The following is an 18,024-nucleotide window of genomic DNA, read 5'->3' on the forward strand; positions in this document are numbered from 1 at the left end:
AGCGCCCACACGCTAAACTCAACAACCAAAATTAGGCCAAATTATCACAGCCCACGGGAGACTAGACTGTTATGTGCCACAGGCAGAGAACAGGAGGAACTGAGGTGCACCAGAACCCGGGACCTGTGCAATTAGCAGGGAATTGATTAAGTGAGAGATACCTGAATAATCCTGGTAAGTGACCCTCACCCCATGCTGCAGAGGAAAGAATAAAAAAACAAAAACCCAGATCGCAACCAATCTGACCTGGGGAAAACTCCTTCTGGAGCAATCCGTTAGACCCTGAGCATGTGAGCAAGAACCAGCCAGGCAAGCATCTGAGAGAGAATGCTTGCCTGCCCACCTGTCCGGTGTTCTACCTCCAGCCAGGGCCATCTCTGAAGAAGAACAAAAGCTTGGCTTAGAGTACATTTTGGGGTGTGTGTGGTTGGGGGGAATCCCTTCCTGACCCTTGCAGGTAACCAGCTAAGTCCTGAAGCATGAGATTTTTAGGAACACAAGGCATGACCCTGAAGAGATCCCGAGGACAGCTGAACCCTGCTCTCCCCCCAATCACAAGCAACCCTGCCATCAGGGCTGGATTAACACAGAGGCTTTACGGCCTGCAGCCCAGGGCCTCAGGCTAAGACATGAAATATCAGGTTCTAAGTGCTGGGGAAGGTGCTGCTTGTGTGTAGGGTCTGCAAAGTACATAACACAGCCAAAGTATGGGGTGAAATTTATGTCTAGAGTTCTCTCATGCTGCATGCTTTAGCTGGTAAAGTAGGTTGGTCAGAAATACCTGGAGCTCTTGGGGAACCTGGCTGGCCAGTTTCTCGAACAACCAGCTTGAAGATACTGTTAGTCTCCTTTATAAAAGTACCTGGTGGATGTGGTGCACCCTGTGATACTTGAATTAGCAAGCAGAGCATGCTGAACGACACTGCCATCAACTGGTATACAGACAGCATTCAGTCTTCAGCAGACCGTTCTGAGGGCCCATTGCCCTGTGGGGAGGCCAGGAAGAAGGAATGAATATGGATACTTCTAACCTTCCACTCTGCCAAACACGTGCAGTCAGTGCTCCCCATGGGACTCACTTACTAAGGCAGGTAATCTTGGTAGCGCAGGCCCCTGTGCTTCACTGGAATCCATGCACGCTGACAGGCTATAATAAACTCTCCTGAAAATGAGAAATCCAAGAATTCAGCATCTAATGATTTATGAATAATGTGATTTTTCCAAAACATCCCTTTGTGTTTTTCCAAATATTACAACACTGGACATCTCCGTCTCACTAGCTTCATGTTCTATGATAAGCTAAATGTTCTCTGAAACAAAACAGAGATTTTTCTGCACCTTGGGGTTTTCTGTAGCTCATGGACGAGTGGGAAAAGTGGAGCTGCAGCCTAATGCGAGGGGAAGCATGAGCAGGCTAGAGCATGTGGAATGCTGGCTTCTGGGACTCCCACCCTGTCTTTTTGCTTGGCACACTTTAGCGCTAGTGTCTCAGTGTCTATGGGACAGTATTAAGGACAGGCATGCATCTGGGTGAAAGCTAGATTGTACTGCTCTCTGACCCTCTTTCCCCTCTCAAACAACTAAAGTAACAGGGTGGGATGCTGGGGTCTGAGAAAGCTCCCACTTGTTCCTGACCCGAGCCCCAGGGCTCCTAATGACATGGAGTTGTGGTGTATAAGAGAAGATGAAGCCGAGGAGCACAGAGGACTGTACCCAGATGGGCCATGCAGAGATTTCTGGGACTTACATTTACTGTACTTGTTACTCCACTGCACCTCTGAAGGCTGATTTGCATGTGCCTGCTTTCTTAGCTGCTGTGCAGTGGTAGCGCTAAAGAAAGATCTGAAATCTCAATACTTTCCTGTCAGGTTGTGGTGCTGGCAAGGCGCAAATGAGTGCATTGCTGTGCTTTGAGAAACATGCTTTATTGCCACTGCACCAGGAAACAATATTTGAACATCTCATTAGCTTTTAAGGCCTCTCTTTTATGTGTTTTTATTCTGTTATCCAGATGTGCATATATTTGCTTAATTTCTCTATTAAGCTTCAGTAGCAGAAACATATGTCTCTTTGGTCTTTGGAGATGGTCTGTCCTAGGGGATCTCTCTTCAAAATGGCAGCACGAGTGGATTTTATAAATATAATTTAAAAGGGCAAGTAATTAATTTTGTGAAATATTGATTGCTCCTTTGAGGGCTCCCTAATACAATCATGGCGTTCTGTTACCTGATATCAGATCTGATCAATCAGTGGGTCTCTTGGAGGGGGGATTACATATTCCATTACATTTCAGTTACAGTACAGCCAAATGGACTGCATACAAATTTGCCTATCAGGTACGATGATGTGTTGCAAATATGGAACTCAGCAGCGTTGCTTATTGGTTGAAGCATGCAGTGGAGGAAAGAGAGAATCTAGCTTCTGTTCCTGGCTCTAGAACAAACACAATGTGCCTAGGAGAAGTCTCTTCCTGTTGTCAGCTGAGCATGACACCCACTGAGGTCTGACACACTCAGGTTTTTAATTCAGACCTTTGTTTGAACAGAAGCGTGCCTTGGGATTGCGATTACTGTTAAAGTAATGAATGACATATATACACAAAAAGACAATGGCCAGCTATTTTCTCCTAGGGCATCAGTGGGTCACAATGGGTTTCTCCTACAAAGCTCTGACTGTCTGATAATCTATCCTGTATTATATGCATCCAAATTGCTTATTCATTAGTTCTCTTCCAATAACTGTTAAGTATCATGAATATTGCATATCTTATGTAACTCATACAGTACATGTGTAAACTTGAATTGGCATAACTTCTGTTTACCTTTGCTATTTTTCTGTTGTTATTTCTCTCTCTAATTGCTTTATTACCATTGATCATGCAAATTTGGCCAGGTCACTTTGACCCTTTACTCTGTGTAGGGACTTTTTACCTGTTTTTCTCTAATTGTATCTTGGCAATATGTTTTGCATATCTGTTGTCCCAATGACTCCCTTTAGTTTATGTAATATCTGTGGTCAAAACATCCCCTTTGTCCTATGCAGCGTCCGCTGTAAGCAAGTTTGCTGACTAAGAAGCTCGCTAAGAATACACTTGGGTCAAACAAAGCTGAAGCCAGCCAGTCAGTACAAACATCACCTCGGTCTGTCCAATAATACTCATCAGACACAACTTATAGCACTTCTCACAACCTTCTTTGCCTCTGTTTCTTCATCTGTAACGTGAGGACAATGTGCTCCTCCCAGGGATGATGTGTGGCTTCATTCGTTACTGCGCGTAGAATGCTTTAGTGGTCTTTAGTAGAAAGGTGCTAGAGGACAATGAGTTGTTAGTGTAAACTGTGTAACCTTCCACATTATTGACTGTTTTCCTTGTTAGCCCCTGTGTCTGTCAAACTTTGTTGCAATTAAATCCAAGGCAGCCCAGAGTAACACCGTTGAGGCAGGGAAGGAGACCCAGTGGGGCTTCCTCTTCATCCTCCATTCACCTCTCTCCACACCCATTTTACTTCTAATACTATAAGACTTCCTTATGGGCATGTAATGAAGCTGCTGGCTGGGTCGTTTGTGGGGAGTGAACCCAAGATCTGTGGATTTAAAAGCATGAACATGTACTTCCTGAGCTCCAGGTTTGTGTCTGTTAGCTGGAGGTAACAGCAGTCTTGTACCTGTCCATGTCTAACCCCGAGAGGGACACACGCAGCCAAAATGTGTTAACATGGGTTATGTGCAGATGAAATCTAGATCTTTTGCCTAATAATCCCCCTGGAATTGTGGCTATGGTGAGATAACTGGAGTATATCCTGCCTTCATTTTTAACCACAGAGAGCTCTGTCTGGAGAGGGCAGAAGTGTGTCTAAAAAAGTGATGTGAAAACTGAGTACTCCTCCTTCCCTCTACCTCCCTGAATCAGAAACCCTTAAGCCTAGAGGAAGAAACTGGCTGCCAGTGACTTGCTCTTGCGGTCTGTTTGTTAAATTGTCATTCATTTGTTGAGGGTTTTTAGTCATCGCTCTAGATTTTCAAATAACGAATGCCCCATTACTGGACTATTTGGTGATTATGTAAATAGTCCCATGAGTGTGGTTAATAATAATTCCTCTAAACTCAGTTGTGATCTGGAAGTACAGGTGCTTCATTTGAACATTCACAGCGCGAAATGAAAGCTGCAGACCATGAAATGCAGGAAGGGAGGTTATTTGCGAGAAGTACTGGCTTTGTCAGAATTTTGTTGCTGTAAATAATTTCAGCATCGCTGTAATCTGCTCTACTATAATGTAGGAAAAGAGCATTAGCTGAACTATGCTCAGTGGATGGTGGCCAATTTGAGTGTGCTTTGGAGTAAAATGTATGGTCTGCATTGTAACCAACACCCCTCTGCAAATGAATGATTCCAGGCTGGAGAGAGCCAAGGTTTGTTTTCAGTTCACTCTGAACTTCACTTCATTCACATTATGGTTTTTTTTAAGTATTGCTCATTGTGCTGTCCAGAAACAACCCTTTCTCTCAATTTGCTGCTCAGATACTGATAAGCCTAATGCCGCTAAGGCCTGTTGGTGGTGATCAGCGGAATTTATGAAGTGGTACAATATGGTAGGTCTGGCAGGGGGCATAGCAAATGGCCAAATCAGCAGTAATATCATTTGATGGAAGAACTAGCATCTGCTAGGAATGCACAGCAGAGGCTGGCAATTTAACTAAACTTGATGGTGGGGGGGAATTCTGCATGTGAATTAAAACTTCTTTGATTCTATGGAAACCGAAGGGAGAGATGAGACTAGTTATTCTCTGATGTTGAGAGGCAAGCTGGTCATGGGCTGTGTTTTGTCTGAATCTCCGCCTCGTGCCCCCCCACCCCCCCGACATCCTCAGGTTGGCTTGGGAATCCCTTATTCTCTGGGGGAAACTTTATACCAAGCTTACAGTTTGCAAAATCATGAGTAAGGCTACTTTTTAGTCATGGTATTTCACAGGCAGTAAACCGGTCCATGACTTTTACTATATACCCCTAACTAAAACTTGGGCTGGGGGACCACAGGTGCTTGGGGGTGTGTGTGTGCTAGCGGTGCTTGGGGGGGGGGGGTTGGCCCACGATCCCCATTGCTGCTGAGAGGGGGGAAGGGTTGATGGGGCTGGCAGGTTTCCTACCTGGCCCCAACCAGCATGCCCCTGTAGCAACTAGGGGGAGGGGTCGCAGGGAGGCTCTGCGTGCTGCTCCCGCTACAAGCACCAGCTCTGCGGCTCCCATTGGCTGGGAACTGCAGCCAATAGGCATTACAGGGGTGGTGCCTGTGGGCGCGGGCAGTGCATGGAGCCCCCTGGGCTGTTCTGCCTAGGAGCTTCAGGGACATGCCAGTGGGAGCCAGGGAGCCCCTCCCAGGTAAGCACCGCCACACACCCCAACCACCTGCCCAAGCCGTGAGCAGCCTCCCACACACCCAAACTACTGTTGCTGGAGCCAGCACCTGCTGCTGCGGAAGTCACGCAGGTCATGGAATCCATGACGGACGCACAGCCTTACTCATGAGGGAATCAGTAATGAATTTTTTTTTAATTATTGTCCATTAACTGAATAAACCAGCTACTCTGTTTGTCTGTGACTGAAGTTATAGCCACAAATTCCTGAGAGCTAGCAGTTATCCTTAATATCTTCATTGTATCTGTTTAAATATTTGACAGTCTCTATATTCCAAAGTAGGTATTAAAAATGAACATTTTTATTATTATTGGTGATAGTTACTTCCAATAAAAGGCCCATGTGCGACACTTACACTAGTGAAATGTTTATCACTTTGATAAAAATACAGATGATTCCAGCCTATTATTTTTAGCATGAGCCTGTGGAGATTAGCCTTTATATCCTGTTAGTTTTAGAGAGAATCCCACTACAGAGAGATGATGTCTTTATGACTTTCAGAGGTGTGAGTGAGTTTGATCCTGCCTCTGTTGGGGTACTCTGCCAAGATACTTGGTTCATTTCTACACTGGAATCAATGAATGACTTGGTATAGCCCCGACATGGAAATTACAGCTACGGAGAGTAGAAAAGACCTGTTGGGTCATCTTGACCATTCCAGGATCTGTCCCTGCTGGGGACCTCTGATGTTTGGCCGTTACATTTGGGAATCAAAGTGGGCGTTTATATTTAGTGTCAAGTATCAGAGGGGTAGCCGTGTTAGTCTGGATCTGTAAAAGCAGCAGAGAATCCTGTGGCACCTTATAGACTAACAGACGTTTTGGAGAGTGAGCTTTCGTGGGTGAATACCCACTTCGTCAGATGCAGGACGAAGTGCGTCTGACGAAGTGGGTATTCACCCACGGGTGCGTCTGACGAAGTGGGTATTCACCCACGAAAGCTCACGCTCCAAAACGTCTGTTAGTCTATAAGGTGCCACAGGATTCTCTGCTGCTCTTATATTTAGTGTAAATGATATCTAGTGTCTCAGTCCTGGTGATGGCAACAGTGCATTTGGAAAGGGCAGCACCACTTCCCAATGTGTTGGAAACTGACCTCGCCCAACCCCTTTTGAGTAACTTGGATCAGAAAATGGGGGAATTTCCAGCAATTCTGCTGTTGTAAAGGTTTTGATGTTTGTAAAGTGGAACACTGCTTTGCTCCAAGGAGCCGGGTGAGCTAACCTGACCTAATCTCGAGCATTAAAGTCAATTTCAGTGTGGTATTTAATGTCAAGTGGTTGTCATGGGATTAGTACTGAAAATCACTTATTCTAATGTCATGATATTTCTCGATCAGACTTACACACGTGAGTCATGTCCCTTTGCTGATACTTTGATTGTAGTATGAAGAGCTGTGTTGCAAGACACTACTTAGAGCCCAGTGCTTAGCTGTCTTTAGCTAGCTAAAGATTTTTCTACTAGTACCATCGCCATGGTATCTGAGCATTTTAATCCCCTAGGATGAAAGCTGTGCCACACGGAAGTTAGTGGGGGTTTTGCCATGACACCAGCATTTCACCACTCAGGTGCAATTGTGCGCTATAATGTGTATCCTGGAATTCTTGCCACTGTAAAATAGATGTCGCGGATAGATCCAATCTCAGTGTAGCTGAGTCGGTCTGCCGAAGCTGGGCGAGGTGGCTCTACCACAGCTGGTTAGTCAACAATACATAGGGAAGTTTTAGAAATGAGATTAAAGACTCCACATTAGCAGCAGTAAGTTATTGAATTTAACAGTTCTCAATTCACTTACACATTTGTAACAAAATATTGGATGGTCTGTTCCCTCCTCTTTCTCACCCCACCTGCCACATTTCAGGGCTCTGTGGTTACCCTGCGATTGTTGCTGACCTTCCAGACCCCCAAAGCAGCATGTCCTCTGGCAGTTTTGCTGCTGTCGTTGGCACAGTAGAAGTGGGCAAATGCAGAACCTGGAACTCTGCTCTCAGCTGGTCAAGGAAGGCAAAATGGCCTTTGAAATAGTTTGCAGATGTGACAGTTGTCGTCATTACGTTTCTAATGTCAGCTAGTGACAAACTGGGATTTGAAGCTGTTTCAGGGTTTCCTTAGAGCATGGCAGTGTCACTGCTGTGTATGTCTGAGGCACACTGTGCCCTTTTAAAAGTGTGAAGTGGTCTGAATACTGTCTCCAAATGGTCGAGCCATTTCAGAGGCTGGATGTTCAGTGTAGTGCATCAGGGTGGCTGAGAGGGTGTGAGTTCTATAAATTCACTTTTTAACACCTCTGTCTCCCATGCAGTTGTTTTGCTGGATTCTAAGGAGTCCCAGGCCGAATTGGGCTGGACGTCGCACCCATCGAATGGGGTAAGTGAAAACATATGCAGATAAGTTTTGTCACTATAATACAGCTCCAGCATCTCACCTATCCCACCCCTGGGCAGCTTGGTTAACTCTGCTTTAGAGCAATGGTGTGCGTCCAGCAGTACTCGCCACTTACACGTGTCACAAATCTCTCCTGATTCTGCATGGTAATTCCGGGCTGTCTGGATTTATGGGAATGGCTTCGTGGCTTGAGCGAACTAGCTTCAGCAGCTGAGTAATGCCACCTGTGGAAGTGCATTTGCTGGTGCTCTCCCTTCAAGGAGATGAAGACGGAACTCTTGATCCCGATGATCTCCTCAGGGGTGTCAAATGCTCTATACTGTGGAGGGCCTTTGCTTTTGGCCATTGCTTGTCTAGATAGGTACCTGCCTTCAGCCACTAAACAGTGTTAGAATGATGGGAGACAAAATTCTGCTTAAAATCCAGATCCCAGAGGTGAGCTGAGAAGCAGCGACATGTCTCTGTGATGTGAACAGCAGGCTTGACAAGCTGACACAATGCTGCCTTGATGTGAACGGTGATGTTTGTCAATCCCAGACAGCCGGGGAGAGGAGCTGAGTGAGTGTATTGATTATGTCAGAGGAACACTGCAAATTGAGCATAGCTCATGACAATGCACTTTGCATTCTTGTACTAAGAAAAGGAACTCAAGTCAATTAAAGCTTTTCTCTCTAGTTCACTTTCCAGGCCAGTTGCCTTAAGGGATTCACTCTGTTCCCTGATGAGCAAAAAGGGCAGGATCTCTGGAATTCTTGGGGAACTTGACTCCAGACCGCTGCATGATTTGTAGTTTGTCTAAGTGAATGGCTGTGTTGCCGCCTCTGTCTGTAGCTGTGCCCACTTTCACCTGAAAGGGCAAATCAGTGAAATCAGATGTTTCCTGCTGTTCTTAACTCCCTCTTCTGAAGTGACACTGCATGTTTGGAGCTTGGCTCAGGGGTCAGCTGGCCTGGAGCCTGTGGGTGGCTGGGAAGGAACTTCATTAGGGGATTTCTTTGGTTATCTCACTACAAACTCTGCCACCTGTGGAAGGACTTGCTGTGAGCAGCCCTCAGATCACTTCCTTCTCAGGGCTGGTGTTCTAATCACCATCTCATCAATCGACACTTCCCTGGCTGCTCCAGGGAAATGCCACTTCACTTACACTTGGGGTGAGCTTGTTCCTTGAGAGCATCAATGTCCTTGGCCTGCTTTCAGGCCGGAGATTGTCCCTGTTAGGTTTGAGGCACCCGGCTCCTTCATCCCCAGCCATCTCTAGCTTCTTTTGATATTTGGCAGTGTGAGATGCATCTGGGTGACAGGGCAAATACTACCTGTCCAGGAAGGTAAAGCCATGAGAGACAGTCGGCCTTGGGGACTTTGCCCCTCATTCTGACCTGAGTTGCTCAGCATTGCCAGAGTCATTCTTGGCAGGGAGGGTGGAGTCCTTCCTTCTCCTGCCCACCAAATGACAGGCGAGGAGAAGTTGGTCTGACACTTCCTCCCTCCTTACTCTCCTTTCTCCCCTGCCCCCCCAACCAGTGCTGTCTACAGCTCCCACTGGGGAGCTGTAATTGCTGCTGTGCTGTACTAAAATACAGCTTATGACCTGAAGCTAGTGGAGTTGCAGAGATACTGATAGTCACCACCTTTTGAACAGTTCAGTAGGTGCTTGGAGAGAAGAGGTCAGTCAAATGGGATTGAAAACTGGCCCTGATAATACGCTTAACTATGACGTTAGTCGCTAATACAGCGAAAGCCATCTCTGGCCCTGCGGGAACGAACTGGGGGATAGTGCACCTTGCCTCTAGCTTTGCAGACAAGACTTTTCTGGCTTTTAGAAATTAGATCTTGTTTTAGACATTAAATCCTGTGTCCATCCTCTGTTACTGGCTGTGTTTCTCCCTCCTAAATTTTGAGAAACGGGAAAACACGGCAGAGTGGCTATGTTGGGATTTGTGTATTCTATGGGCTTCATTTTTTTTTTAATATCTGCTATAATGATGCATAGGTTAAGGGGTTTTTAGTGGCTGTATTTATAATCTCAGTACGAAGGGGGTTTTACTTGGAAGACTGGTTCTCACTAAATGGCAGTTGTCAAGACATGTGTTCTTTTTATAGTGGGAAGAAATCAGTGGAGTAGATGAAAACTACAAGCCGATTCGTACCTACCAGGTCTGCAATGTCATGGAGTCGAATCAAAACAACTGGCTGCAGACAGGCTGGATTGCCAGGCGCGGTGGCCAAAGAATCTTCATTGAGCTGAAATTCACCCTGAGGGACTGTAACAGCATCCCTGGAGTGGTTGGCACATGCAAGGAAACCTTCAACCTCTACTATGTTGAATCAGATTCTGATCTGGGTCACAGCATCCGTGAGAACAAGCATACCAAAATTGACACCATTGCTGCAGATGAGAGCTTCACCCAGGGGGACTTGGGCGAGCGCAAAATGAAGCTGAACACAGAGCTGAGGGAGATTGGGCACCTGAGCAAGAGAGGCTTCCACCTGGGCTTCCAGGACGTGGGTGCTTGCGTGGCTCTGGTTTCCGTGCGGGTTTATTACAAAAAGTGCCTCTCCACGGTGCAGAACTTGGCAGTGTTTCCAGACACTGTGGCAGAAGCAGCATTTGCAACCCTGGTGGAAGTTAAGGGCACCTGCGTCAATCATTCTGAAATAGACCTGGATAGTCCTCCCAGGATGCACTGCAGTGCGGAGGGGGAGTGGCTAGTCCCCATTGGGAAATGTACATGTAGTGCTGGCTTTGAAGAGAAGGATGATGGGTGTGAAGGTAAAAATGGCCATTCATGCTCTATTTCAATTTGAGGCCCCAATCAGTCCATCTCATTGTTAGACTGTGTCCAGCACCCTGGTATCAGAGCACAATGTAAACAACTGGAATTGCATTTTGTCAATCTTGTGTTGTGGGTTTTCTTTTTTTTTTCAGTTCATTCTGATTTACTAATCCAATAACCAGAGCTTTATTGGGGACCAGGGAATAAGGTCTATTGGTTTTTGTGGTGGTGGTTGTACTGTGCCGACTGATTCAGCAGCATCTTTGACTAAACAGACATGCCAAAGGCTCAGAATAGCTTCAGGTATTTTCCATAACTTTGTACGTGCCATAAAATGACTCTAGAACAGTAATATCCCCATTGTCATGCTTAACACTCAACTTAATGATTCAGTGACTTTACAGCTTGCAAGGCTGCGTTTAATGACAGCTGTAAAAATGGATATAATCCCTACGTAACTAGTGTCACTTTAGTCAGTCTGATGCTGAAATTCACGTCAGTTTCTGTCTTTTAAAATGATGGTAAGAGAAACTCGGCATTACCAAGGGGCTGAGTGAGCCAGGGGGCTGGTGCTGTCCTTGGAATCAGTGTTTGGAAACGCTTTTGGAATGGAAGAGGATTATTTTGTTAATGTCTTTTTCTTAGTTCTTGTTCAATACCGAATCTCAGCCCAGCATTGTAGCAAATGCTTCTGTAAATCAAGTTAAAAATGTCAAAGTAACTAAGATGCATCTGTTCAAACAATTTCAAGGGCAGGATGCTTTGAGTGGTGTTATCTGTGCAAATGCTAAGAAGTTCTTGTGTACCCTTTTGTCACAGACCTAGTCAAGTGTCCCCTCTGGGGCACTGTCCAAATTGCTGTAAGGGGAACCAATTGCCGGATCCTGAGTGCTTGAGGCCTAACAAGTTCATGCACGGCCCTTAGTCTGGGGTCCGAGCATGCAGATCCTCTGTCTAGCTACCCCTCTTGGGAGCTGGGGCCTCCATGTCCAACGATCCAGCCCCTGTGATCAGTGCCGACTCCCCCTCCCATTGTACTCCCCCATAGCTTAAACACACCTTGTTCAGAACTCCATCTATGTGAGCATGCTGGTCCGACAGGTTAACATTTCGAGGGCCTGAGATAGGTGTAATACAATGCACAGGAATCTACCATGATTGCTCTTAATCATACAAGAAATATACAGATCTCGACAAAAGTAATAAACTTCTCATGCGTTTGCCTTAGTTTCCTCCCTATTCCAGAGCATTCTTTGGGCTGGGGTCAGTCTTCCCTGCGGGCCTCCAGGGTCCTTCTGCGTCTGGTTTGTCTTCCCAATCATGGCACCTCTCTCTTTCTCTGTCTCTTTCTGTCCAGGTCAGCTTGCTTTGACTTTGGTTGGTCCCACAGCTAAACTAAGGATGGGACAAGTAAGCCATATAAGCAAAGTTGGAAGGAACTGGTTATATTTAGTTTGGAAAAGAGGAGATTGAGGGGGAACATGATAGCAGTCTTCAGCTACTTGAAAGGCTGCCATGAAAAGTTGCTTTCTTGCCACAGAGGGCAGGACAAGAGGCAATGGGCTCAAACTACAGCGTGGCAGATTTAGATTAAATTTTACAAAAAACTTCCTACCTGTAAAACCAGTAGGACAATGGAACAGATGCCTCTGGAAGTGGTGGAAGCTCCTTCACTGGAAGTTTTTTTCAAAAGGAGGCTGGCTAGCATCTGTCTTGGATGAATTAGACATGACAAATCCTTTATCGTGGCAGGGGGATTAGACTAGATGACCCTTGTGGTCCCATCTAACCCTGTGATTCTTTGATTCTAAAACCGAGGTTATCTCGGTGACTGTCAGGGTAACTTTATTTTTAAGATTGCAGTGGCTCTGTAGCTATTGCCAAAATGCAGATTGAGTGAAACCACTGCTACACTCTGCTTCTGGAAGGCCATGCAGGGCTGCAGAAAACTCACTCAATGAAGAGGCAAGAGGAGAAAGGACATAAATATGTCCTGAAGTGCTAACATTTCTCTGTGGTAGAAATGCACCCGTGTGTTAGAGTGAGCTCTGCCTAAGCATAACCGTTCAGTTGTCAAATGAATATAGGGTGATCAGAGGGCAAGTGTAAAAAATCGGGACGGGGGTGGTGGGTAATAGGTGCCTATATAAGAAAAAGCCCCCAAAATCGGGACACTCCCTATAAAATTGGGACATCTGGTCACTCTAAATGAATACTTGGCGCCATGCAAACCTTAAATTCCCTTTACAGGATGCAGTGTGCTGGCCATCTAACTCTGCTCCCTCCTTCCCCGGAAGGCAGGAAAGCCTTTAATGGTGCTCTTGGTAGTAGTGATTCACTTAATTCCCTCTTTAAGAAGACCATAATAAAACTATTGAATTGAAATCTTGGTATTGTTCAGTGCTTGCGTGGCAGCTTGCCATGCTCTTCCCATCTGTTTGGAGTGGGGAATTTACAAAGCGAGTCCCAGAAGGCTCTTGCTAATGTTTCAGGTTTCTCCATGTTGAGTTCAAATATTTTTCTTAAGAGAATATGAATTATTTAAAGTAATTTAATGGACATAATTAAGTTTTTGGTTTTGGGGTCTTTTTTCCGTATTCACAGAAAGCAGGTCATTAGTCACTCTCTGTGGAGCTGCGTCTGATGTCTGGTCAAATATCAAAATAATTTTGAAAAGTGGAAATTTCTTTAAACCTTACATTAGCATGTACTAATTGAATAATGTTAAAGATTTATGATGAAAGCATCCAAGGCCGCAGGAATTCTTCAACAAGGACAAAAAAATTAGCTTCACTTGAAGACAAACAACAATGGCTTTTTGTGGATGTTAAAATTGACTGGCTGTGCAGCAACTCTGACTCCAGTGCTTTGCTCCCAAGATCTGTTCTGAGAAGGGCCCTACTCCAGGTTAAAGTTTTCCAGGGCCTCCTTCCCAGTGAAACCATGACTCTGATCTCTGACAGCAGTGCTTTTACCTACCAGTGAGGGAGAGACTCCAGTGGAGGCTTGGGGAACTTCAGGGATGGCAAACAAGTGAGGGAGAAGCAATTCCAGCCCATGTGATTGCCGGCCAGAGCAGCAGCTCTGACATGTAATAGTGGGAGCTGCTTGGACCTGCAGCAAAAGTCCTTTCCCAGTATATCATGATGATTGCAAGCCACCATGCTGATGTGTTGGCTGTGTGAAGGCCGGCGTCTCGGGGAGACTGTGTGCAATGCTGTCTCTCACACACTGAGCTGGTCTGCCAGAGCATTTGCCATGATCTTTTCTCTCCCCCAAGGAGAGGGCATCATGCAACCCTGCTGGGCTATTCTGCTCCTCTGTCTATTGAACATCCCCACCCCCCTTTCCCTCGGGCCATGTCTGGAACATGTGGCTTGACTGATTTGCGGTGAATTGCTCCGAGGCTCCATTTGTCTGTGGGTGTCAGTGCCTGATTTGGTGCGGGGGCTGTGAGCAGGGCCCTTACTCCATGAGGTGACAGGTACAGAATCCTAATCTTAATGGGCTTCTCTCATTCATTCTTTGTTGGCAGCCTGAAGTACCTGTTCTTTTGTTCAAGGACAGTTCCCCATTAAACTGGGATAAGCCCGGGACAGACCATTTGTCTGGTGTAATGCGGCCTGGCAGTTAGGAGGCCCTGCTCTTTGCCAGGCCTTTCCTCATGTTCCACTTCAGAGCTCCCTGGCCTGTGTCTGTTTGTCATTCGAGACCTTCTTTGACACCTTTCTGGCTGCACCTCATGTTTAGAATTTGCTGGGAAGAAGTAGCATGTGCAGGGCCAGCAGTCACCTGGCATCACGTCTGCAGTGAGCTACCCAGGGCTGGTAAATCTCTGAACGCGGGGAGTGTGTGTGTGTGCCAAGCACGAGAGGGAGAACTGCACCCTCAGTAAGATACTGCAGGATCCAGCAGACTGGCCAGCTGTAATTGTGACCTGCCTGGGGGCTGTGCAGTAAGAGGATGCCAAGCCAGGAGAGCACTTCAGGCAGGAGGCCATAACTGCACCTGAAACGTGGCTGCCGAGAGCCCAGTTCTGTGTGCTTGCTTGGCCCCAGGCAGTGGGTTATAGAGGTGGCAGTGAGCTGGGTCAGAGCCAGCACTGCCCCATGAAGAGGTCAGCAGAAGTCAGGCAGCTTCTTGTGGCCTCCCAGCTGCTCTTCCCACGAGAGCTGCTGGTCGCTATGGACAGAGCTATATGGTGATGATAAAAAGCCAGACCAAATCCAGCCCTGCTGGGAGCAGTGGCAGCCTGACTGGCCTGGCATTGCACCTACTAATGCAGGCTTGGATCTAGCCCATGTCTTTTAAAACGTGGAAACAAGAGACCCTGCAGCAGGGCTGTGGGTCAGACAGAGCAATGCAGTTATTGGAGCAGCACTGCTGGAGTGACCATCTTCTCAGTATTCAGCCTTAAAGGGGAGTGCTGAGCAAAGCAGTGTCTGTCTGTCTGTCTGATCCCCATCCCCAGCCTCTGCTCCTCTCCCCCTGCATAAGCCAGGCCCTAATGTTTCTTCTAATTACTCCCTCTTCCAAATGTTTCATGCCTGCCCCGGCTCTGACACTGTTACAGAGAGTGCACCTCCACTGTGCCCTGCAGGGAGAGTGCAGAATTAGGAAATGATAAAGTACCTAAACCTGGATGCATCTGAAAGTGTGCGTTGCCCTTTGCAGATGAAAACACAGGGCTGAGTCTTTCTCCCTTACCAGTGGTGCTAGCCCTGCTCTGGACTGGGCTTTAAAAATGAGCCCTCGAAGACAAGACAGAAACTGGCTCCTGAGTTAACTGCAGACCCAGGTAGCTGCCAAGCCAGGAGCCTTTCTCAATAAATCAATTTTTCATTTGAAAAATCTGCCCCGTTCTCCAGCTCACAGTAAAAGCGAAGACTGGAGTCTAGTGTTTTAGATTTGTAATTGGCTGGGTGCACGGAGCCCACAGACGGGTGTGTTTGATAACTCTAAATAGGAAGAAAAAATAAATGTTGGCACGGAATGAGACTCATGTGAATAGTCATCCCCCTCTCCTGACCATAGCATCCTCTGTGGTTCTCCCTGGCAACCTCTAAACCTGAGCTACACTGACCCTGTTTGCAAGTAGGATGTGCTACATCCAGATCAGAGTCCTGTGAACCAAATGAGCACTGGGGTCTGTAGGGAGTGTATCAAGCCTTCTGGTCAGTTTTATTTTCTGCCCTGCTGATCTGTACCTCTTTAGTTGGGTGCTATGAGATTGGACGTTAAAGCTGGCATCTCTGGCAAAGCAGGAGGGATGGGGATCAGTACAAAGAGAGCTGGATAAAATAAGTAGGGCGGTGTCATGGACTTTGAGTGGGTGGGGAGGATGCAGAGCTTAAACTTGATGTGGTGAAGAAGGAAGCTCTTTAAGATGTGCTTTTCTCAGTGGAGAGGAAATGGATTTCTATGTCTCCTTGAATTTGCAAGGCTGGGCTCTAATTAGATTATAACTCTCTAGTATTCTAGTACTGAAGTCATCGTTGTGCTGAGGGAACATTCATGTTTTAGCACAGTAATCAGCAGAGATTAAAAAAAGGACTAATAATATTCCTAGCATGCAGTGATCACTGCTGTAATAAATCCAGATCTTTTTGCTGTTCATCTTTCTATACAGCTCCTTTCCTCCTAAAGGATCCCAAGGCAGGTAACCAACGTTGTATGTGTTCTCATATATTCTAAATCACTTCACCAGTCACTGAAATGTAGCCACCTCTAGTGTAGAATGAGAGAGTGTTGATTATCTGCTCAAATAAGATGAGGTTCTGCCACAAAATACATTTGAAACACTCTTCTTGTTTAGCGTATGTCTGAAGCCAGATGCTGCTCTGTGCTTGATTTTGAAATCTAGCTTCAGTGGTCCCATAGTGAGTGAATTAAGTCTTATTACACTGCAGCTGATCGGACTTGTCCACTCCTGCCTTTTTCCTGACAGGCTCCTCAGCAGCTGTGTCCTTTTACCCTTAATATCATGAGACACACGCACTGGCCCCCTTCATATAATTTACTTTCCAGTGTATGCAATATCTTTTGTGTAACTAAAGCCCTAACATAGAAACTATGTCTGACATTTGTTGTAAAGTTGTCTCTGCTTTGTCTTCTCCATCCTTCTCCTCTTTGTATCTGCAAGGAGAATTTCAACAAAGCCCAAGGTTAATATTTACCAGCCAGATTTGTTGCAAATGAGACAGCTTTCACCAGAGGGTGAATTAATATGATGAAGACCAGTTTCCAAAAATAGCTGTCAGCCACTTTTCTTTGACAGAAACGTAAATTCACACTCTAGCTAAGTTTTCTTTTCAATTTATTTCTGCCCAGTTTTGACAGCCCTGCTGGGAGCTGGCTGCACGTTAGTATTCTGCTGGACTTGCAGCAGGCACTGGAGAAATAGCCTCTTTGTATTTAGTTCTTTCTTCGCCTCTATCACCTGCCAGTCAGCATCTTTTTTCCCCAGGAGGCTATGATCTAATTAGCAGGCAATTCCACAGGCTTTAAGACACCTTCCTCATGGGGATAATGGCACCGAAACCAATTTTGGGAGGAATGTGAAATCTCTACTGCTTTGTCAGGATTTTAAAAATCCTGTTAAAAAAGTGGATTTAGTGCTGGTGTAAAGGGTCAGCTTCACAGCTCGGGATGGTCTCTTGTTGCAAAACCATGCTCAGAAGTGTCCTCTGTTTGCCAGAAGCTGGGAACGGGCAACAGGATGGATCACTTGATAAATTGCCCTGTTCTGTTCATTCCCTCTGGGGTACCTGGCTTTGGCCACTGTCAGAAGCCAGGATACTGGGCTAGATGGTCCTTTGGTCTGACCCAGTATGACCCTTCTTATGTGCAGAACAGGTACAGGCACAGAAGTGGACTGCATGCTCCTAACCCCTTGATCTGCCTCAGGGTTAACCTGGCAGGACTGATATCTGCAGAGTTCAGCCTTGTCTTATATTTGCTGTGTTGTAGGAGCCAGCGAGATGGCGAAGGGACAATCCACATTACAAGCCACCACTATAAAGAAGCTGCCTGTGAGCAGTGGATCAGTCTGGAAAGTTTCCGTGTGTGTGTGTGTGTAAGTGTAAGTGTAATAGAATGTGCCTGGATGTGAACCATTGCCGAAGGGTTAAATTATCTATAAATGCAGCAATGCTTCTTTCTGCAAGTGCCCACCTTCATTAACCCTCTTTCCCCTTCTCTATCCTTAGTACACTGAAAGCAACACTTAAATTGCGAGTGATCACCATTTACACTGTGCCTTCTGTCCCTATTGTTCACTTCTTCCTCCTGATGCCAGGGAGTTATATTTAGTCATTCCTGGTCCCAGGTCACTAGGTCTTTTCCTTAAGAGATGCTGACAAGTCAAATTAAATCAAATACTCAGGTGACATTAATTAGAGAGAGAGTCTTGACACTAAGACCCAGCCTACCCTTAGAAAGCATGGCCATGACA

At 46.1% G+C, this 18,024-nt stretch overlaps 1 protein-coding gene across 1 annotated transcript in view; it reads left to right on the top strand.

The window, feature by feature from the left end:
* The window catches only part of EPHA10 (EPH receptor A10), a 100,204-nt gene that overhangs the window by 8,700 nt on the left and 73,480 nt on the right, over window positions 1-18,024 (top strand). Inside the window, exons 2-3 of the mRNA XM_032796273.2 lie at window positions 7,715-7,779; window positions 9,898-10,567. Coding sequence (XP_032652164.1) covers window positions 9,964-10,567 — 604 coding nt within the window. The 5' untranslated portion in view covers window positions 7,715-7,779; window positions 9,898-9,963. The remainder of the gene's footprint in view (window positions 1-7,714; window positions 7,780-9,897; window positions 10,568-18,024) is intronic.

The sequence above is a fragment of the Chelonoidis abingdonii genome, chromosome 25 (genome assembly GCF_003597395.2).
Source record: "Chelonoidis abingdonii isolate Lonesome George chromosome 25, CheloAbing_2.0, whole genome shotgun sequence".
Taxonomy (NCBI): domain Eukaryota; kingdom Metazoa; phylum Chordata; order Testudines; family Testudinidae; genus Chelonoidis; species Chelonoidis abingdonii.